The sequence below is a fragment of the Micromys minutus genome (assembly GCF_963924665.1).
Source record: "Micromys minutus genome assembly, chromosome: 10".
Classification (NCBI taxonomy): Eukaryota; Metazoa; Chordata; class Mammalia; order Rodentia; family Muridae; genus Micromys; species Micromys minutus.
This window is the reverse complement of record NC_137979.1, coordinates 22742729-22767022: the sequence shown is the minus strand read 5'-3', so window position 1 is coordinate 22767022 and position 24294 is coordinate 22742729. Positions and strand designations below refer to the sequence as shown.

General features: G+C 40.3%; 1 protein-coding gene across 1 annotated transcript in view; it reads left to right on the top strand.

Annotated features, from left to right (window-relative positions):
- Positions 1–2125: 2125 nt before the first annotated feature.
- Positions 2126–24294, top strand: part of LOC308425157 (NACHT, LRR and PYD domains-containing protein 1a-like) — a gene marked incomplete at its 5' end in the record, with an annotated part of 64351 nt that continues 42182 nt past the window's right edge. The window contains 2 exons of the mRNA XM_080922398.1: positions 2126–2246; positions 16085–17750. Of these exons, the coding sequence (XP_080778524.1) occupies positions 2126–2246; positions 16085–17750 (1787 nt within the window). The remainder of the gene's footprint in view (positions 2247–16084; positions 17751–24294) is intronic.

Sequence of the window (24294 nt, the reverse complement as noted above, 5' to 3'; positions counted from 1 at the left end):
TGTAAATGTACATCATGCCATGATCATTCAGGTAAACAATACACACATATAACATACATGAGCGCACACACACACATGCATGCGCGTGAACACGCATACGCACATGTACAACAAAAACAAACTCACACACCCGAACAATAAATAAGTCCAGGGGTGAGCAAGTTCCTGGTGTGTTCAAGAAATAGAAAGTCAGAGCAGCAAACCCATGGCAGAGGAGGTGAAAAGCTAGAAGTAGGAGTTTTCACCAGAAAGTGGGCAGGGAACGAATGAGGAGATCATGTAGAAAAATCAGAAGGAACCTGTTTGCCATAGAGCAAGGCAGGACAGTGAGGATTGAAAGATATGACTGGGAAAGACGTTTAAACTAATTCACCACTAAATGCGTGACTCTGGCTTCAGGACTGAGAATAGACAGAAGTACCAGCAGGGAGAGTTAGGATGCTGGGGAGACATCCAGCACACTGGCTCCACCAGTACTCTCCTGGGCCACAATGAGGGCTCAGATAACAGAAGTGTTTATTAGGGCTGGGGAGAAGGCTCAGTGGATAAGCACTACACAAGCTTGAGGTCATGTGCTCTGATACTTCACCATCCTTGTAAATGCCTGTTCTGTGTGGTTACAGAATTGTAATCCCAGATTTCAGAAAGGCAGAACAGGAAATTTTCCAGGTTAGCTGACTTGCTGGACTATTCAAATGCATATGTTTTCAGGTCAGAGACATGCCCACACATGTAAGTCTACATGCTTATGAACATGCCACACATCACACACAATCTGGGAGGAATTCAGGAGCGATTCCTGACCTGGAACCTCAGGTCCAACATTAATGGAGGAGGGAACTGACCACAGACTTGAGTCCTGTGCTCAGGCAGGCAGGCCTTTCTGTAAACACGGAAAAAGTTCTCAACTTGACTCCTCCAGTCCAGGCATCTGCAGAGACTTAACCGGAACCAAGCTGAATAAAGTTCAACTTCCTCTCCCATTGTTTGGAGGAAGTACATCTGCAAAGGGCTCTGCCTCACTGAAAAGGATACAGAGTCTCTTTCACTTTTGAAGAACAGTTTCCAAGCTGAGAAACCTATTTCAAGAACACACACTCCAGCGGGACCCATGGAAGATTCTTGTAAGTAGTGGGACTCAGATTCTACTAAACCACTGAGTTGTGGGAAGATAAGGAGGGCTGGTCTCACTCCACTAAGAAGTATGTGGCAGACATGGGGCTCTTGTCCTACAAACCAGGGCCCAGAGCCCCAGCCTCTGCTTGGAGAGTCTGCAGGCCAGCTCAGATGGGTGACAGGCTGCTGGATTCACCTGTCTGGTCCATGTGCCTTCTCATGTCATAGCCTAACCTGCACCTTCCTGTCTGCCCTGAATCTGCAGGAATGAATGTCCTGAATGATGAGGTATTCAGAGGAAGGATATGTATAAGACATGTATTAAGTATCATGTATGCTTTTTTCAGGGGGTGGTGTAGGACAGCGAAGATCCCCAGAGAGCCAAGTTAGACAAATTTAGTGAAGAAAACACAGAAAACCTGAACACTGTCGCCTTAGTACTATAACCACAGCCCAGGGGAAGGGTGGATCCCCAGATATTATCATCTTGACTCTGAGGCACAGATTTCAGTGTCAGACTGAAATTGCCAAGTCCACTTAATGACCTAAAAGAAGAACCTTGGACAAGCTGAGAAACCCCCAACTCAGTAAAGCATTGAGCACACCTGCCTTCAGGAAGCCAACACAGCAGCTAGGACATCTGTTGACACCATTCAGCTGTGAAACGTTAAAGAACATGGCCTCAGTTAAACACTGCCGTCCCAGAGTTCCCCCTTCTGCCCAATGAAGCCCAAACCCCTGCACCTGGACACACAGTACCATATCCCAAATAGAGACAGGTGTCTTTCAATTGTTCTGATCAAAGGTCCATCTGATCCTGTCAAGGTTTGTCTGCTTTCTTTTATGACCAGGTCTCCTCTATCAGTTCTAATTAAACACCCATTCCCAGAAAGCACTTTCTGGAAGAGACAAGAAACCACTGGTCTCCTGCTTGGAACAACAGAAGAGAGTCTTGAAGCAATAAGAGCAAAGCCTGTTCAGTGAAGTAGTATCTGAGGACCCGATCACTATGGGGGAATGTTACTCACAACTGGGAAGAAAGGAGGACTTTGACCCCACCTTCATAAAAGTGAAACAAATGTATGAGCCGAAAAAACGAAGATCCAAGTTTTGGCGGCACATGAATCCAGGTAAGTACACCAAGAACTCCAGCCCAATATTCTGTGACCCCTTCATCACTACTGAGGCCTCCTGCAAAGGTTTCCATGGGCAGGCCAGCCTCCTGTCAAAGGAGTTCACTTGCCCTAGGAGAGGCTGGAACAGGAAGGCTTTCAGAAACCCCTAACTGAACTTTAGAGAACACTCTGTTCTACACAAGTGCATGTGCAGGTTCTCATGTGGTACTCAAAGACCCTAAAAGGAGCACCTTGAAGCTGTAGTGTGGAGAGTCAGGCATGCGGAGGTCTCTGAGAAGGTTGGTGTAGGGGTCAAGCCAGCTCTAAAGAATAACAATTAGTTACACCAACGTGACAATTACCTCCTTTAGAGCTCCAACACCCTTCAATGTATCCATCTGGGAAAGGGGAAGATGAGCAGCTATCTCCTTAGGCTGTAGCAGTTGAATGATAATCCATGTCAAATATTAAAGTCTGATATTCAATAAATGTTCAATAATTCTAAATACAAGCCCATTATATTACTGCTATTATTATAGTGCACAACCCTGTGAGAAAGAAAATTAGAGCCATACATGGGGGAGCTGACACTCAGAAAAGAATAAAGTCTCACACAGAGGACCAGAGGAGACCCAGAAAAGGTGTAGGAAATTCACTGTCCCAAAGCAGGACCATTTCATTGCAGCACCTGTTGATTCCTTATTGTCCTGCATGTGACCATGGGCAAATGTACGAGGCTTAGCATGAAGGGCCCCAACAGTTCTCCACCCCTCCTACCACTGCTTCTCGGAACAGCACAAAAACCCTGTCTCCTTCCCACAGGACATTCTTCCTCTTTACTCAGACCCACAAAAAAGGGGAAGAAAGAAAGAAAGAAAGAAAGGAAGGAAGGAAGGAAGGAAGGAAGGAAGGAAGAAAGAAAGAAAGAAAGAAAGAAAGAAAGAAAGAAAGAAAGAAAGAAAGAAAGAAAGAAAGAAAAAGAGAGAAAGAAAGGAGGGAGGGAGGGAGGGAGGAAGAGAGAGAAAAAAGGAAATAAAGAAAAAACACTCAACATGTTGTTCCATACTTTACACAGCTCCTCAAAACTACCAACTTCAAACCATAAGTCTTGGAGAAATTTTTAGAACTTAAAATTGAAATATAACAAGTCTAAATGAAAAAGAAAACGTTAACCAGCCTGAGAGCTGTCGATGAGACTTTGAGTCATGTGGCTCTTCCCCCAGAGCCTTCCCCTGTTTATAGAACTGGGACAAAAAAAAAATCTCAAGTGCAAGGCCACAGAAGCATGGTGGAATACTAAGAGTCGCATGTTAGAAATGATCCCCTGGACTTTGCAGTGCTGAAGTTGCATTTGACAGGTGGGGAAACTGGAGCCCATGTGGGACAGCAGCAAGCCTAGCTTGACTGGCACCCACATCTAAGATCGATCGTAATCTACATGGCACTGAATATCCTTGGTGTCAGGAAGGTCCTGAAGCTCCAAGAAAGTCATGTCTATTGAGATGGACCTGTGTAGAGGATATGCTTCTGACTCTGCTTCAGCCATGTCTTAGACTGCGTTCCCTTCATTCATTTGCACTTACACAAATAATGCCCTTGCCTCCTCTTCTTCTGGGAGCATCAAAGTAGACATCACTCTCCAGTGCACAAGGTCTAGAGAGAGGTTAACTTGTTCAAGCTCACAGCACATAGAGACAGACAGAGGGATTGAATCTAGAACAATCAGTGACTAAGGAGTGACTTTCTCCTCTTCCATCTGCTGCTGCTCTGTGAAAGTCCTGCCTACACCAAACCCTTATCTTTACTTCAAAATCCATTCTTCCCACCCCACCTTGAACTGGAGCAACCTTTGTTCTCTCAGCCAGCCTTAGCTACACAGTGAGATCTATTAAAGTTAATACCCAGGAGTATAGGTGGGTTGTCATGCTATTGTGAAGGAAGCAATCTATACAGGAAAAGGTCACAGAACAAGAATGTTCCATCAGGGCACAGAGGCCCGAGCAACAAGGACCGACACAGCTGGTTACAAGTGTCTAGGTGGAAACAGAGACAGATGAATGCTGCTGTTCAGATCAGTTTTTGTTTTTGTTCAGTCCAGAACTCCAGCACGAACAGGATGAAACTATATCAGTTAGCCTAGGCCATCCTTCACAAAACATCCCATGGTCATTTGTGCTCGGTGCTTCTAGATTCTGTGTCATTAACAATGCTAGCCCTGACATCCTCTCACAGGATCATTATAAGAGTGCAAAGTGTGTCAGAAGCCCTGTGGGAGTTCTTTAAGTAGGTGCTTCCTCCCTGTCCTTTTTAACTGGGAGAGCCTATTCACTCCTTCACCAAGCTTTTCCAGCCTCAACTCACAAGGCAATGAGTTTCTAAGCTGAATTACCCAATATCCCAACATCAGAAGGGGTGACTGAGGACTAGAAAATTCAATCCAACACATCACTAGCTATTACGAAGAGACAATTTGACTTCTGGCTGGAAGTTTAAACTCACTGCCCAAGTGAGATGAGCTCCTCAAGGAAACACAAACACATGGGCATAGTGCGCAGCAAGAGCCCAAGAACAGGCAATCCCTCAATGGCACTCTACATATCCTGCTTCTGGAATCTCACTGTTGGGCGTAACCACTTCTCTCAGGAAGCCCTTGTAATTAAAGGCAGTGTCCTTTCCCTTATGTTTGCCTGTGGGTCTCTGCATCTTCTCCCATCGGCTTCAGGAGGAAGAATCTCTGATAGTGATTCAGCTATGAACCAACCTCTCGTACAACAGAATATCATTAGAAATTACTTCATTGACATTTCATTGTTGTTAAGTCATGTTTGTTTCTGCTCTATGTCTCTGGGCCATCAAGCTTCAAATTTCTGGCCATCCAAGCCCTGTAGACATGGGCTCCTTCTTGTGATTAAGGTTTTAAGTTAGACCAGTCAGTCAAGAGCAATTCCCACAGGCACATCTTGCAGGTCAATGGTTTGTGGCTGGGTTGGTTTCATATTCCACACTGGAAGCCTTGTCTACTTAAAGAAAATGAATAGTTCAGGCTGCATACCCACCAGTACTAGGAAACCAATTAATTCATCTCTCCTCCTCTCTCTGGCTTTATATCACTCAGATAACTTTGCCATCATATGTGACTTGTATGTCATTACTTTTTCCCCCCTTGTGACATTCAGTAAGAAGATCTAGTCTGTGCAGTGACCTGATTTGCTATTTCCCCCATTTGCTATTGCCTATAAATAGAAGATTTTTAAATTTTGGTAGTCCCCATGCTCCCTACATGTTCATCTGAGTATTTTTATCAATTTTTAAAATATTATTTACTTACGTTGTCTAATTCTTATACTTTAATTTTTCTTGTTGGTTATTTTATTATTTACATTTCAAATGTTATCTCCCCCTTCCCAGTTTTCCCTCTGAAACCCCCTATCCCACCCCTCTCACCCCACTTCTTCTACTGTGCTCCCACACTAGCAACCCTAGCTCTCACCCACCCACCAACTCCTACCTCACCACCCTAGCATTCCGCTATGCTGGGACATCAAGCCTTCCCACGACCAAGAGACTTCCCTCCTATTGATGCCAGTTAAGGCAAGGCAATTCTCTGCTACATATGCAGCTGGAGTCCTGGGTCCTTCTATGTGTACTCTTTGGTTGGTGGTTTAATCCCTGGGAGCTCTGGAAGGTCTGGTTGGTTGATACTGTTGTTCTTCCTGTGGGTTTCAAACTGCTTCAGCTCCTTCAGTTCGTCCCCTACTTCCTCCATTGGGTCCCTGTGTTCAGTCCAGTTGTTGGCTGTGAGCTTCCACATCTGAATTGGTCCGGCCCTGGCAAAGCCTCTCAGGAGACAGCTATATAAAGCTCCTGTCAGCATGTCATCAAGAACTTCTTGGCATCCTCAATTGTGTCTCGGTTGGTGTCGTCTATCGTCTACTTGATACATTCTACTCATAAGACTTTCTTTGAATTTTCTAATTGTGTTTTTGTTATTGAATTTGATCTTCATTCAGTTGAGTTACCTTGGATATTCCTATCTCTTTTGAATTCAGTTTTCAAATCATAATTTTTAAACTATTGTTGTTTCATTCAGCATTGTTCTTGTTTTCTTGGCCATCAACATGTTACCTACTCTCTTTGAGTTCACATTTTTCAAGTTCATTGACCACTTTGTCTTCTTTAAACTGCCTAAATCTCTGAGGTTTATGATTGCCAATTCAGTTCCTTGACCTGGATCATCTTGGTAATTCTCATGGAAGAACATTTCTTTTTTTTTCCTTACAACTTTATTTTAAAAAACAAAGATACATGTACAGATTATAAAAATCATTTTAGCATAAAATATATGAGTATATTTTTGTCAGTACTTTTTTTAAAGGTTTGATAGTATGCATTGAAATAGTTACAATGATCATAAAGTGTATGTAAAATAAAATGTAACATGGAAATAGACAAAGTTTTCTTGGTGTAGAAAGATTAAGTATAATGACTTTTAACTACCAAAAATAGCCACGAGGCTATCTTCTTAGCTCTTGAGTTATTAATGATTTAAGATCTAGGTATACCCTACTCTGTTTGTTTTCATTTTTTCTAAGGAATGAGGCTTCCACTTTTTGGCCTTCTTTTAAATTGTAGCTTAGTATGATCTGTGAATTGTTTCTTGAGTATTCAGACCTTTCTGGATAATTCTAGTATCCAATTATCAATGACTGCATATTATGTCTGTTCTTTTGTGACTGGGTTACCTTACTCAGGATGATATTCTCTAGATGCATCCATTTTTCTAGGAATTTCATAAAGTCATTCTTTCTAATAGCTGAGTAATACTCCATTATGTAAATATACCACAATTTTTGTATCCATTCATCTACTGAAGGACATCTGGGTTCTTTCCAGGTTCTGGCTATTATAAATAGGGATGTTATGAACATGATAATGCATGTGTCCTTATTGTATGTTGGAGCATCTATGGGGTATATTCCCAGAAGTGGAATAACTGGGTCTTTGGGTAGGATTATGTCCAGTTTTCTGAGGAACCACCAGACTGATTTCCAGAGTGGTTGTACCAGCTTACAACCCTACCAACAGTGTAGGAGTGTTCCCCGTTCTCTGTATCCTCGCTAGCTTCTGTTGTCATCTGAGTTTTGATCTTAGCCATTTTGACTGGTGTGAGGTGGAATCTCAGGGTTGTTTTGATTTAAATTTCTCTGATGACTAGGTATGTCAAGCACTTCCTTTGATGCTTCTCAGCCATTTAATATTCCTCAATTGAGAATTCTTTGTTTAGCTCTGTACCTTATTTTTTTAAAGGGTTGTTTGATTCTCTGGCATCTATCTTCTTGAGTTCTTTGTATATATTGGATATTAGAACTCTATCAGATGTGAGATTGGTAAAGATCTTTTCAAAATCTGTTGGCTACCATTTTGTTTTCTTGACAGTTTCCTTAGCCTTACAGAAACTTTGCAATCTCATTAAGTCCCATTTCTCAGTCCTTGGTCTAGAGCACAAGCTATTGGTGTTCTGCTCAGAAAATTTTCCCCTGCGCCTACGTGTTCTAAGATTTCCCCCACTTTCTCTTCTAATAGTTTCAGTGTACCTGGTTCTATGTGGAGACCTTTGATCCACATGCACTTGAGCTCTGTATAAGGACATAAAAAAGAATGTATTTTCATTCTTCTGCATGTTGACTGCCAGTTGAGCGGACATCATTTGTTGAAGAGGCTGTCCTTTTTCCATTGAATGTTTTCAGCTCCTTTGTAAAAAATCAAGTGACCATATGTGTGAGAGTTCATTTCTGGATCCTGTTTCATTGAATGACCTGCCTATCTCTGTGCCATTACCATGCAGTTTTTAACACAATTGCCTTGTAATATAACTTGAGATCAGGGATGGTGAGTCCCCCAGAAGTTTTCTTGTTGTTGAGAATAGATTTTGCTATTCTAGGTTTTTTGTTATTCCAAATGAATGTGCAAATTGTTCTTTCCAACTCTATGAAGAATTGAGTTGGAATTTTGATGGGAATTGGATTGAATCTGTAGATTGCTTTTGGTTAGATGGCCATTTTTAAAATGTTGACCCTTCCAGTCCATGTGCATGAGAGATCTTTCCATTTCCTGAGATCTTCTTCAGAGATTTGAAGTTCTTGTCATACAGGTCATTCTCTTGCTTAGTTAGAGTCACACCAAGGTATTTCATATTGTTTGTAACTATTGTGAAGGGTATCTTTTCCCTAATTTCTTTCTCAACATATTTGTCCTTTGAGTAGAGGAAGGCTACTGATTTGTTTGAGTTAATTTTATATCCAGCCACTTTGCTGAACTTGTTTATCAGCTGTAAAAGTTCTCTAGTGGAATTTTGGGGTCACTTAAGTATTCTATCATATCATCTGCAAATAGTGATATTTTTACCTCTTTCTTTCCGATTTGTATCCCTTTGATTTCCTTTTGTTGTCTAATTGCTCCAGCCAGGACTTCCAGTACTATGTTGAATAGGTAGGGGAGAGTGGGCAACCTTGTCTAGTCCCTGGTTTTAGTGGGATTGCTTCAAGTTTCTTATCATTTAGTTTGATGTTGGCTATTGGTTTGCTGTATATTGCTTTTATTATGTTTAGGTATGGGCCTTGGATTCCTGCTCTTTCCAAGACTTTTAACATGAAGGGGTGTTGAATTTTGTCAAATGCTTTTTCAGCATCTAGTGAGATGACCATGTGGTTTTTTTCTTTGAGTTTGTTTATATGGTGGATTACGTTGATGGATTTCCTTATATTAAACCATCCCTGCATCCTGAGGATGAAGCCTACTTGATCACGGTGAATGATCATTTTGATGGGGAGAACATTTATATGAACTGGTCAATTGGGAAGCAATAAATGTCATCTCGATTTCTTCTTGTTATTGTAATGAGACCTGGGTGTTAGGGTTTTGTTTGGTTATTGTTGTTGTTTTTGTTGTATGTCTGATATGGACATACCAAGTTGGGCTAACACATGGGATATATTACCCAGCCTCAACCTAGGGTTAAGAAGGATGCAGGTAGACCCATCCAGCCTGGGCTGAAATCCTACTTATAGAATCTAAGGTGAATTCATTGGTTGGAAAGGGTGCAATCAGGGCAGGGGCTGACAGACTCAGCAGGATGAGCCTGAGCACAGGGTGAGCCTGCAGGATAGGTGTGATGCATACAGCCATGGGTTGACCAGCGTTGTCCAATGGCTGTGTAAGGGCACAACAGAGAATGTGTAGCTTGAAAATGTGTGTATGTGCCATATGACTGGACTAGAGTGGAGAGGGAGCTATAATCTAGAGAATGCCAAAGAGAGAAGAACCAGGAAGTCATGATCTCTCTAAAGCAACTGTAGGACTATCAAGATTAAACATTTGAAGTTTGGGCATTGGTGATGAAAAGTAATTCAGATAGATTACTTGTGCTAACACACTACTCAGATGAGATAAACTATAATCATGGGAGTCCCCTGCAGAGGGCAGGGTCATAGGGAGATCAAGATCACTGGAAGCCAATGTACATTAACCACAGTAGAGGGGTGCTGTGTCTGGTTCTGCAGATCTAGAATACATTCCTTTTGTTTGAAAAGTTTATAATTTATACGGCTGTAGCTTAATCACATCCAGTCCCAACTCCCCCAGAACACCTTCTAGCACGTGTCCTCCTACTTTCAGGTCCTCTCCCCTTTTTGTTTTGGTGTTGTTAGAATTGATGTTGATTTGTCTGCTCCTCTTTGTTGTTTTATTTAAAATTCTTATACCAGTCAGTATATATGCCTTGCAGAATATTGCCTGCTCATGTTGGCTTACACCTGTGCATGTCTTGCACCAGCAACTGTATCTGTATCAATCTCATGAGTACAACAGTCATCTAATATTCCTAAAAGCACATCTCACTGCAATCTTTTTTTTGCCCATTCTTGCATTCTTTCAGCCAACTCACTTGAAGTGTTCCCAGAGCCTTAATAAACTCACTTACACATAACACTTAGGACTAAGTATTCAACACACATTTAATTAAGATTTTGACCCTGAATCTCTATGTTAATTGCTGGCCACTGCAAGAAGCTTATTTGAACAAGCTTGGAGTTCATCTGAGTATGAACGTATTTAGAAGGCAGTTTAATGATATGTCTCCATTTAGCAAAACAACAAAAACAGGTACTCTCCTAGGATACATGACCTCCTATGTCTTTGGCTTTAGAACACATTTAGAGTACCATGTATGAAATTCCTCCCATGGAATTCAAATCTAGTCAGAAATTTCTCAATAGTAATCACAGAACTCTTGGTTACCCTATAATCTTCATGAAACTATTGCACTAGTGAGCATGACTCCCTTGGCAGGTCAGTATTGTAGCATTCAGTGTCAGCACCAGGGATTAATTTTATTGATTCCATTGTTGCTTTTCTCCCCAAGTGGCCTCAGAGCATGCTCTAGTACTAATAAACCTAGCCAACATAAATGAAATGTTATGGCTGTTCCACTTGGTTTCTTTAAGTCCTGTGATAAAAAAAAAAAAATGTGGTGTCTTCATCAACAGGGTCTAACTCTACTTCTTTTAGACTATGAAGAAGAACAGTAACAGGCTTTCTTGGGTTTGGAGTTTCTGCTTTCTCCCTGACCAGTAACACTTTGGCAGGTATGGCATGCTTGGCACTGAGATTTGAATTTAGTAACTAACATCCTCTGGGAACCATAAGATCATTGCTCACTAGCCTATATTCTTATTTAACTTATATTTTTATTAAAATCAAACTTTATTTCCATAAGGAACTTTCATACATTGTTGATCGGGGTTAATCTATCCCCACTCATGCCTCTCCTGTGCCATGCAATGCCTATGCTGCATACAAATATGACACCAATTTTCATATGAGAAGTGTTCCGCTCTCTATGAACTAACAGGACTCATTAGAATCTGTGTGTGTTATGTACAACTCCCAACTCTGTTTTCTGTCCTGGCAAAGGAAAGCAAACTCAAGCATTTGCTCTTGATTTAAGGTGCTCCACAGTTTGTAACTGTGCACTTTGATGAGCTTCCTTTCTCCTGAACTACCTGCTCTTGCTTCCTCCAGCCAGCACATCTGAAGTTTTATCCTCCAGGTTATGACCAGAACAAAAATCTCATATCAGCATCTTCATTGGAAGGACCTCAAGAAAAGACAGACATTAAAGAAAAAGATTTGAAATTTGATAGGGAAGGATAGTTATACAAGGACTAGAGAAAGGTGGGAATCATGTAAATGTCATTTACAAGTAGAAAATTTCAAGAGCTTAACAGAAACATTCAAAAAACAAATTAAATACACAAATCAAAATATGTAGAGCTACAATACATATATGACAGAAAAGTTGTGACATTTGTCTCTGTTGTCATTACTAAGCAGAATATTTCCACTTCATCTACTGCATATGAGTTTTTATTGGCTTTTTCTTCTTTGTGTGTGTGTCTTCTCTCTCTCTCTCTCTCTCTCTCTCTCTCTCTCTCTCTCTCTCTCTCTCTCTCTCTCTCTCTCTCTCTGTCTCTCTCTCTGTTGCATATATAAGTGTGTTTGGGGGAGGGGAATGGGATTGAAAGGGGGTAAAGGGATAACATCTCATATCTCAAATGTAAATACAGAGTATCTAATAAAAAAGAAAGAGAAGTATGTTTGCATGTGGGAGGGCATATATGAGTGGGGGGTCACAATGTGCATGTACATTTGAGTGCACTAAATTGATGTCAGGGATGGTCCTCAGTTACTCTCTTACTTCTAGTCCAGTTAGTGCTCCCTAGCAGAATATTGACCAATCTCATTGGTTTGCACTTGTGCACATTTTGAGCAAGCAACTGTATCTGTATTGAGTTGATTAGTACAACAGTCAAGTAATGTTCAGAAAAGCACATCTAACCGCACTCCTTCCTATCCTCTCACTATTCATTCTTTCTGCCAACCCACTTGGAGTGTTCCCAGAGTCTTGATAATCACCACTTAGATATCCCACTTAAGACTAAGTACTCAACAAACATTTAATCAGAATTTTGACTGTGAGTCTCTATGTTAATTGCTGACCACTGCACAGAGAAGCTTATTTGGACAAGGTTGAGGTTAACCTGTGAGTATAAACTTATTCAGAAGGCAATTTTAACAATATGTACATTTATCAAAACAACAGTAATAGGTCCTCTCCCAAGGCACATGACCTCCTATGCTATGGGCTTTTGAACTCATTTACAGTACCAAGCATGAACTCCCTTCTGTGGAATTCGAATCTAATCAGAAATTCCTCAATAGTAATCACAGAACTCTTGGTTACCCTATAATCTTCATATGACGATTACACTAGTAAGCATGACTTCCCTAACAGGTCAGTATTATAGCATTCAGTTTCAGCTCCAGGAATTAATTCTATTGATGGCTTTTCTCCCCAAGTGGACTCATAGCATGCCCTAGTACTCTGAAACCTAGCCAGCATAGATGAAATGTCTTGACTGTTCCAACTTGGTTTCTTTAAGTCCCATAACAAAAAAATATATGTGGTGTCTTCATCAACAGAACCTAACTCTTTTAGACTATGGATAAAAATGACAGTAACAGACTTCTTTAGATTTGGAGTCTCTGCTTCCTCCATGACCAATAACTCTGTCGCAGGTACTCCATGCTTGGCACTGGGATTTGAATTTAGTAATGTGTGCCTTCTGAGGAGTCTAAACTTATTATTTAATAGCCTATATTTATTTAAATTACATTTTATTAAGGTTAAACTAGTTTGTTTCCATAAGTAAATTTCATACATTGTTAATCTGGGTTAATCATTCCCCACCCATGCCTCTTATTTGTAACACAATTTTTATGCTCCCTTCAACTTCAAACCCAATTTTCATATAAGAAGTGTTCTACTCTTTCTGTACCCCTAAGGTCCTTTTACCCTACCTGTCTCTTGGACTCATGATAATTTCCTGACTTGAAGAGGCATTGCAAATAAGCCTTATATGGTGCCACCTTTATATGAAAAGCTACAGACAATTAATGGCTTTTAGAGAAAGACAATCATTCTTCTCCAGAGATGAGTACCTCATAAGTTATCCAATCCTAACACATATATACATAACAGCAGCACTAATGGGACTCATCAGAATGTGTGTGTGTGTCTTGTGTATTACCTAGTCTCTGTTTTCTGCCCTGGCAATGGAAAGCAAACATTTGTTCTTCGTTTAAAGGGCTCTACAGTTTGCCACTGTGCACAACTACCTCCTCTTGCTTCCTCCAACTAGCACATTCGTCCTCCAGCTTGGCACCAGAACAAAAATTTCATATTACATAGTGATCATGTAAATATCAGATGTAAGTAGAAATTTTTCAAAATAACTTAAAAGAAACATTTTAAAACAATTTAAACATGCAAATCAACATATGTAAAGCTAGAATACATATATGACATAAAAGGTGACATTTGTCTGTAGGCATGGGATACCTCACTAGGTATAATTCCCATTTTCATCCACGTTATGTGGGTTTTATTGGATTTTTGTCTTCTTTGTATGTGTGTGTATGGGGGGGTTGTGTGTGTGTTTGTGTGCATGTGTGCATGAGTATTATGTGTTTGTTTGTATGAGGGAATATATGAGTGATTAGTTGCATGGTGCATGTGCACATGAGTGCACTAAATTGATGTCAGGAATCTTCCTCAGTTGCGCTCTTATTCATGGAGGCAGAACATACCATCATCTACACCCAGAGCTCACCAAGTAGCAAGGCTGGCTAGGCATCTTACCCTCGGGAAGCAAAGCAGTCTTAGCCTGATATTACATGCAAACTCAGTGTGTAAATGGAGTCTTGTGATACAAATTTTAGTACACATGGTTTGGAGCAAGTTCTTTAAGTGCTAAGCCATCTTGATTCACCCACATGCTTTTCGAGTGTGACGGAACTTAAGAGAATTTGGGTGTTTGCATAATGGCAGATACATTTCAGCTGAAAGGTCTTGGAAAAATGCTCTGGGAAGAGCTAGGCCCCTTGGCACTTTGAGTATATATGTTCTGAGCCAGACAGACCTTGGCCACAAACATGACTGGCCATCTTGCTGCACTTGAGAGATGTTAAAAGTCCTCCTACAGAAGACAATATGTGTAGATCTATAAATTCTGATTTCAGAGGAAAGTTGTCCTGAAAAGCCAAGCCCTCACTATACTCAGTGTTCTCACCAAATTATCTCCAACACTTCATCCATGGCAGTATATGTATCTAGCTTGTACTATGAACAACTGAACAATGTTGAGGAATGAACTTGGATTATGATTCATAAGTCATCCTCCTGTCTGTCTTGTCTTGAGTTCCTTTTAATGAAGATGCTGGGATAAGATTTGTGTTCTAGTCAAACATAGAAAAATGAATCCTCAGATGTACTAGTTGTAGGGAATAGGAGTAGAACAGAGAGGTGAAGCTCAGCAGAGTTCACACTGGTAAACTGTGGAGCATTTTAATTTAAGAACAAATGTCTGAGTTTCATTTCCATTACCAGGACAGAAAACAAAGACTAAGTAACTTTTTTATTCTTGTTTTTTGGTTGGTTTGTTGGTTGGTTGATTGGTTGGTTGGTTGGTTGGTTGGTTGGTTTGTTGGTTGGTTGGTTGGTTTGTTGGTTGGTTGGTTGGTTGGTTGAGTTACTGATTGAATGACTGATTGGTTGATACATTCATTGATAGATTTATTATGTATTCTAGGGTGATTTCAAATTTCCCATATGGAAAAACTAAGCCTAAGTGCCTGCTTCTCCTGCCTCTGTCTTCTGAGTAATGAATTAGAGAGCTACAGCACCATGTTGAATATGGTTTTCTCAAACCTGCATATTAATCATAGTTCTTGGGGCTGGGTGCCTAAGACTGAAAACTATGATGACTCAGCCTCTAAGAAGGGTGTAAAAAGGTAAACAAGTGCCTGCAGGAAAGAAAAAGTACTTCGTCCCACCCATAACAATTTTCCCATTCCTACAAGAAAAGTATTGGTCAATTATTAAGGGAACTGCCCGAATGACTGTGAACACCCACAGTAGACCTGAATCCCTTACTCTTGAGGATCCTTTACTCCTACATTAGCAACTGAGTTTCAACCTCAGTTTCAGAGGGGACCAAACACATCAAAACACTTGCAAAAGACAAGGCTTATTGTTACCAAAGATATTTGGAGTACAGTACAAAATACACGCAAGATTGCCAAGCCTGGGGACCATAGACCAAGACTATATCCTGAAACAAACTCTATGGCAATCATCCCCTCAGGATCTCAATCTCAGAACTTCAGGATTGTATTGTCAGGACTGCAGTGGTGGATCCAATGGGATCCGTCAAGAGCAGACATCTGATCCACTGTCTGTAATCTCCCCACTACTCCACAGCCTCCTACAGAAAGAAACCACAACCACCAAATTACAGATCAGAAAGATGAGCTCAGTGGAGCTACTGGACCATCTTACAGGATGAATTAAGACAGACTTATGTTTGTGAATTCACCCATAACTGTCAACCTCAAAAGAAGGTCTGGCACAGAGTAAGAAATCAATAAATGTCCAAAGCATGAATGAATGTCGGGCAGCATTATTAGTCACATGACCACTTGAAGTAGGATCTTTTACTCTAAACTCAGATTTTCTGTACTACAGTGTTCAAAATATTCCAAAGCCTTTATGATATACAGCTTAGACAGATGCCTAAATGCATACATATAATAAAAGAACAAAAAAGAAAGGAAAGAAGGAATAAGGGGGGAGGACAGTAAGACAAAAGGAAAGAGAAAAAAAGAAGAAATGATTGATTGAATGAGCACACAACACTAATGTGCACAATTCTGATCAAACTTTCTCTTCTCTTTAGAACCCTTTTCAAAATTTTATATGCAGGAAGAAGAAGAAACTCCTTACTCTGAATGTTCACTGGAAATAGATAATTTGCTCCAAAATTTCACAAACCTACTACTGCTCCAAAAATTGTGCACAAGAGGCTCAGAGAAATTTGTCAGAAAAAGCTGGCATCCAGGTGTACCAGAAGGAAATATGATTGAGATCCAACAATTATTTGACCCAAGCTTAGATACACAGAAGGAGCCACCATTAGTCATAATAGAGGGGGCTGCTGGGATTGGGAAGTCAACACTGGCCAGGCAGGTAAGGAGAGCCTGGAAGGAAGGTCAGCTCTACAGGGATCGCTTCCAGCATGTCTTCTTCTTCAGCTGCAGAGAGCTGGCCCAGTGCAAGAGGCTGAGTCTGGATGAGCTCATAGCACAAGGCCAGGATGAGCCCACAGCTCCCATCAGGAAGATCCTGTCTCACCCTGAGAAGGTGCTCTTCATCCTGGATGGCATAGATGAACCAGAATGGGTCTTAGAACAGAATCCTGAGACCTATCTACAATGGAGTCAGGCACAGCCAGTGCACACTCTTCTGGGGAGTTTGCTGGGGAAATCCATCCTTCCTGAGGCCTCCTTCCTGCTCACAGCTCGGACACCAGCTCTACAGAAGCTCATTCCTTCCTTGGAGGAACCATGTCAGGTGGAAGTCTTAGGCTTCACTGAGTATGAACGGGAAAACTACTTTTACAAATATTTTGCAGAGCAAAATGATGCAATTAGAGCTCTTATGGAGCTTGAATCTAACCCAGTGCTCCTGACCCTGTGTGAGGTTCCCTGGGTGTGCTGGTTGGTCTGCACTTGCCTGAAAAAGCAGATGGAGCAGGGTGAAGTACTCTCACTGACCTCACAGACCACCACAGCCCTCTGCCTGAAATACCTTTCCCTGACAATCCCACATCAGCACCTGAAGACCCAGCTCAGAGCCCTTTGCTCACTGGCTGCTGAAGGGATCTGCCAAAGAAGGACCCTGTTCAGTGAAAGTGACCTCTCTATGCAAGGGTTAGCAGATGATGCCATTGAAACTTTTGTGAATATTGGTGTCCTTCGAATTCAGCCCAGTTCTCTGATCTACAGCTTTGCCTACTTCTTTTTCCAAGAATTCTTTGCAGCAATGTCCTACATCTTGGAGTACAGTAAGGAAAAACATGGAGATATGGAAAATGACAGGATTTTGGAAACACTGGTAGAGCAGTATGGAAGAGAAAACCTGTTTGAGGCACCCACTGTGCGCTTTCTGTTTGGACTTTTGAGTAAAAATGGATTGAAAGAAATGAAAAAGTTCTTTTCCTGCAGCCTTCCTAGGAAGACAGAATTGAAAATCCTATGGCACATCCTAGAGAAATCCCAACCCCATCAACCATATTGCCTGGGTTTGCTCCACTGTCTGTATGAAAATCAGAAAGTGACGCTCCTGACACAGGTGATGAATAATCTTCAAGGAACAATAGTGTCTGGCCCAAATGATATGGCACAGGAAGTGTTCCAGACAAATATGAAACACCTGGTGATACAGACAGACATGGAGCTTATGGTGGTCACTTTCTGCATTAAGTTCTGCTGTCATTTGAGGAGTCTCCAGTTGAATAGTACAGGACAGGAGGAAAATGAGTCCATGGGTCCTGGGATGGTTCTGTAAGTATCTAGACACAACCCATTCTCCAGAATTTCTGTGGATCCCATGAGCCCACATGTTCTGAACACCAGCAGCACTCTTAGCTGGCTCCAGGGCAGTGAGGCACAAGTCATCAGTAACTTCTAACTACTGAGTCAGACCAACTTTCTCTATTTGCTTTGGTGTACTTGATCATGGGATAGGGCTATGAACTTGTCTCTCCCTATGTCTTTGTGAGGAAAACCCAGCTTTTCTGATTCAAGTCGCATTCACACTTTATAGCATTCCAATGGCCACAGTTACAGGTCCTCCCCGCTTAACAGGCTTTCTCTCTGAGAAACAGCTCATTCTTGTGAGCACCATCCCCTATCCCAATGAAAATAATTTAGCCCTGAAATTTTTCCTCATCACCAAAGAATGCATATTTATAAGAGTCTCTATGGTTTCACTGTCGAAATAATAAATGCCTGTATCAATGAAGAGAACCTGGCATCACCTGAAAGGCTCCCTAAATTCCTACCAATTTGAGCATCAAAGTAAACTTCTTCCACCATTTCCAACAACTGTGCAGTATAGATTACTTAGTATCAGTATGTGTCTCCTTCCCTCTACATGATTCACCCCATAAATATTCATTCAACTACTTATTTTATACAAGTCTCTACAAATTAATCACTAGAGGAGAAATAAAATTTCTATCCAAGGACCAGAGAAACTGTGAGAGAACAGCCAACTACTCTAAATACATACTCTAATGACTCTTTCCATGATCAAGCACATACCAGATATCAGGGAAGGGAGTGTTCAATTAAGTGGAAAGATTTTTATTTAAGTCTTCTGTTTTTATGTGTTGAAATCTTTTCTCCTACTAATATGAGCTGGACTTGCAGGCATAAGCCTGAAATTCCATCATTCAGGAGGGTAAAAAGGGAAAAGGGGTTTTATTGGATGTTCTCTGTGTTTACATTTCTAATGTTATCCCCTTTCGCCCAGCTCTGATCCCACCTCTTCTTCCAATTGCTTCCATGGAGTTCCCAATCACCATCTCCACCTCAGTGCCTTGGCATTTCCCTACAATGGGAAAACATGCCTTCACTGGACCAAAGGCCACTTCTCCCATTAATGGCAGACAATGATATCCTCTGCTACATATGCAGCTGGAGCCATGGGTCTCTCCATGTGTGCTCAATGTTTGGTGTTTTAGTCCCTGGGAGTTCTGGAGGGTTAATTAGTTGATAATGTTGTTCTTCTAATGAGGTTGCAAACCCTTTCAGCTTCTTCAGTGCTTTCTCTAGCTCTTCATTGGCATCAACAATAGTGCTTGGGCTTGGTGGCTGCATATAGGGTGGATCCCCAGGTGAGGCAGTCTCCGAATGATCTTTTCTTCAATCCCTGCTCCTATAATTGACCTTGTATTTCATCCCATGAGTATATTTGCCTTCTAAGAAGGACTAAAGCATCCACATTCTGGCCTTCCTTCTTTTTGAGCTTCATAAGGTCTGTGACTTGTTTCTGGGGTATTCAGAGCTTTTGGGGGCTAGTATCTGCTTATCAGTGAGTACATAGCATCTGTGTTCTTTTGTGACTGGGTTACCTCGCTCAGGTAAGTTTCTGGTTCCATCCATTTGCCTAAGAATTTCATAAAGTCATTGTTTCCAATAGCTGAGTAATACTCTATTGTGTAATGTACCACAATTTCTGTATCCATTCTTCTGTTGAAGGACATCTGGGTACTTTCCAGCTTCTGGCTATTATAAATAAAGCTGCTATGAACATGGTGGAGCATGTGTTCTTGTTATATGTTGGAGCATCTTTCGGGTATGTTACCAGGAGTGGAATAGTTGAAACTTCAGGCAGTACTCTGTCCAGTGTTCTGAGGAACTACCAGGCTGATTTCCAGAGTAGTTGTACCAGCTTGAAATCCCACCAATGATAAAGGAGTGTTCCTTTTTCTCCACATCCTTGCCAGCATCTTCTGTAACCGAAGTTTTTGATCTTAGCCATTCTGACTGGTGTGAGGTGGAATCTCAGGGTTGTTTTGATTTGCATTTCCCTGATGACAAGAGTTGTTGAGCATTTCTTTAGGTGCTTCTCAGCCATTCACGATTTTTCAGTTGAAAATTCTTTGATTAGCTCTGTACCCCATTTTAATAGTATTTTTGATTCTCTGGGGTCTAACTTCTTGAGTTCTTTTTCTATGTTGGATACTAGCCCTCTATCAGATGTAGGATTAGTAAAGATCCTTTCCCAATCTGTTGGCTGACATTTTGTCTTCTTGACAGTGTCCTTAGCCTTACAGAAACTCTGCGATTTCATGTGGTCCCATTTATCGATTCTTGATCTTAGAGCATAAGCCATCAGTATTTTCATCAGGATATTTTCCCCTGTACCTGTGTTCTCAGCTGTTCCCCCACTTTCTCTTCTATTAGTTTCAGTGTACTAGTTTTATGTGGAGTTTTTAAATCCATTTGCACAGGAGCTTTGTACAGTGAGATAATCGTGGAATTATTTTTATTCTTTTACATGTTAATTGCCAGTTGAACCAACGCCATTTGTTAAAAAGGTTGTTTTTTTTTTTCATTGAATGATTTTAGCTCCTTTGTTAAAGATCAAGTGATCATAGGTGTGTGGGTTCATTTCTCAGTCTTCAATTCTTTTCCATTGCTCTACCTGCCTATATCTGTACCAATACCAAGCAGTTTTTATCATGATTGATCTGTAATATACCTTAAAGCTAAGGATGGTGATTCTCCCAGATGTTCTTTTATTGTTGAGAATAGTTTTCACTTTCCTAGGTTTTTGTTATTCCAAATGAATTTTCAAATTGCTCTTTCTAACTCTATGAAGAATTGAGTTAGAATTTTGATGGGGATTGCATTGAATCTGTAGATTTCTTTCAGCAAGATGGCATTTTTACAATGTTGATCCTTCCAATACATGAGCATGGGAGATCTTTCCATCTTCTGAGATCTTTATAAATTTCCTTCATCAGAGATTTGAAGTTCTTCTCTTACAGATCTTTCACTTGCTAAGTTAGGGTCAAACTAAGGTATTTCATATTGTTTGTGACTATTGTGAAGGGTGTCAATTCTCTAATTTCTTTTTTAACATGATTATCTTTTCATGCTAGAAAGGATGGTAGAGGAAGGCTACTTGTTTGTTTGAGTTAGTTTTATATACAACCACTTTGCTGAAGTTGTTTATCAACTGTAAGAGTTCTCTGGTGGAATTTTTGTGATCACTTAAGTATACTATCATATCATGTGCAAATAGTGATTTTTTTTTTTACTTCTTCCTTTCCAATTTGTATCCTTTTCTTCCTTTTGTTGTCTAATTGCTCCAGCCAGGACTTCCAGTACTATACTGAAGAGGTAGTAAGAAAGTGAGCAGCCTTCTCTTCTCCCTCATTCTAGTGGTATTGCTTCCAGTTTCTCTCCATTTAGGTTGAAGTTGGCTACTGGTTTGCTATATATTGCTTTTACTATGTGTAGGTATAGGCCTTGAATTTCTGTTCTTTCCATGACTTTTAACATAAAGGGGTGGTGAATTTTGTCAAATGCTTTCTCAGAATCTAATGAGAAAATCATGTGGATTTTTTCTTTGAGTTTATACAGTGGGTTATGTTGATGGTTTCAGTATATTGAATCATCCCTGCATCCCTGGGATGAAGCCTGCATGATCATGGCAAATGATCCTTTTGATGTGTTCTTAGATTCAGTTTGCAAGAATTTTATTGAGGTTTTTTTTTGCATCAATATTCATGAGGGAAATTGGTCTAAAGTTCTCTTACTTTGTAGGGACTTTACGTGGTTTAGGTATAATTGTAATTGTGGCTTCAAAGAATGAGTTGGGTAGTGTTCCCTCTGTTTCTATTTTGTGGAATAGTTTGGAGAGTATTGGTATTAGGTCTTCTATTAGTGTCTGAGATAATTCTGCACTGGTCCTGAACTTTTTTTGGCTAGGAGGCTTTTGATGACTGCTTTTATTTCTTTAGGTGTTATGGGACTGTTTAAATGGTTTATCTGATCCTGATTTAACTTTGACACATGGTATCTGTCTAGAAAGTTTTCCATTTCCTCTAGATTTTCCAATTTTGTTGAGAATAGCCTCTTCAGCTTCCGTGTGTATGTAGAAATTTTGTTGTATTTGTTATTAAAGACCTCCCTTTATCCATTGTGATCTAATTTGTTACATGGTGTTTCAATCTTCTTGTATATGTTGAGTTCTGTTCTGTGAGTGACTATATGGTCAATTTTGGAGAAGATCCCATAAGGTGCTGATAAGAAGGTGTATTCTTTTGTTTTGGGATGAAATGTTTTATAAATGTCTATTAAATCCATTTGATTCATAACCTCTGCTAGTTTCACTGTGTTTCTGTTCAATTTCTGCTTTCATGATCTGTTCACTGAAGACAATGAGGTTTTGAAGTCTCCCACTATTATTGTGTGTGGTGCAATACATAGTTTGAGCTTCAGTAAGGCTTTTTTTAATGAATGTGGGTGCCCTTGTATTTGAAGCATAGATGTTCAGGACTGAGAGTTCATCGTGATAGATTTTTCCTGTGATGACTAAATATAGTCCTTCCTTATCTCTTTTAATAACTTTTGGAGGAAAATTTATTTTATTCAATATTAGAATGGCTACTCCAGCTTATTCCTTGAGATCATTTGCTTGGAAAGTTTTTCCCTCTTTTACTCTTAGGTAGTGTCTATCTTTGTTACTGAAATGAGTTTCCTATATGCAGCAAAAAGTTGGATCATGTTTACATATCCAGTCTGACAGTCCATGCCTTTTTATTGGGGAATTGAGTCTATTGATGTTAAGATTTATTAAGAAATAGTGGTTGTTGTTTCCTGTTATTTTTGTTGTTAGAGGTAGTATTATGTCTGTGTTCTTTTCTTCTTTTGGTTTTCTAGCAAAAAAATTATTTTCTTGCTTTTCCTAGGGTGTAGTTTCCCTCCTTGTGTTGGAGTTTTTCATCTGTTTTTCTTTGTAGGGCTGGGTTTGTGGACAGATATTGTGTAAATTTGGTTTTGTCCTGGAATATCTTGGTTTCTTTATCTATGGTATTTGAGAGTTTTGGTGAATATAATAACCTGGGCTGGCATTTGTGTTCTCTTAGGGTCTTTATGACTTCAGTCCAGGATCTTCTAGCTTTCACAGTCTCTGTTCAGAAGTCTGCTGTAATTCTGATCTGCCTGCCTTTATATGTTACCTGTCCTTTTCCCTAGCTGCTTTTACTATTCTTTCTTTGTTTTGAACATTCGCTGTCTTGAGTATTATGAGGAATTCCCTTTTTGATCCAATCTATTTGGAGTTCTGTAGGCCTCTTGTATGTTCATGGTCATCTTGTTAATAAGATTAGGGATGTTTTCTTCTATAATTTTGTTGAAGATATTTAGTGGGCCTTTTAGTTGGAAGTCTTTGCTCTCTTCTACACCTATTATCCTTAGGTTTAGTCTTCCCATTGTGTTCTGGATATCCTGCATGTTTTGGGTTAGGAGCTTTTTGATTTTTGTATTTTTTTTCCAACTATTGTTTCAATGTTTTCAATGGTATCTTCTGCCCCTGATATCCTCTCTTCCATCTCTTGTATTCTGTTGGTGATGCTTGCATCTATGACTCCTGATTTCTTTCCAAGGTTTTCTATCTCCAGGGTTGTCTCCTTTTGTGATTTCTTTATTGTTTCTATTTCCATTTTTAATTCCTTCACCTGTTTGGATCTGTTTTCCTGTAGCTGTTTAAGTGATTTTTGTGTTTCCTTTTCAAGGGCTTCAATTTTTTTCATGTGTTCTCCTGTACTACTTTAAGGGAGTTATTCGTGAGCTTCTCAAGGACCTCCATCATCATCATAAAGTATGATTTTAAATTTATCCATTGTTTCTCTGGTGTGTTGTGATATCCACTACTTGCTGTGGTGAAAGAAATGGTTTCAGATGTTTCCAGGTTGTCTTATTTTCCATTTCTTAGATTCTTGGGCTTGCTTCTTGCCATCTTGTTATCTGTGATGTTAGGCAACCTTGTTGTCTCTGACTAGAGATTGTCTCTCTAGTGGGTCTGAGGGCCCTTGGGCTCAGGAGGGAGATTGCTCCTGGGTGTTTAGCTCTCTGTATGCAGGCAGTGGGTTCTGATGATGGTGACCTGGCTCTGTCTCTGGGCCAAAACAGACCCGTTCCCAGACAGCACAGTGCTGCCTGTGCCCCAAGAGTTCCCAGTAATCGCACCCTGGATAGTCAGTGGGGTTGGAGGGCTCAACCATGGGCTCAGGTGAAACAGCACTTCTGAGGATCTTCTGGGTGATCAGCAGCCTACATGCAGGCCCTAAGCCCTGATAGAGAAAACCCATCTCTAAAAAGCTCTTATGAAAACCAAATGACTTGAAAGTAGTGGAGTGACTGTGAGAGAACAGGATGAGGTGAGGAGAAGGTGGAAGTAGGTCAAAAAGCATATGTGATCAAACCATGTTACACACATGCAATGACTTTTATATGATTAGGATGAACTAATAAATGCTCATAGAAAAGTGAGTATATATCAATTATCAATAGGAAAAAAGTTAGTATG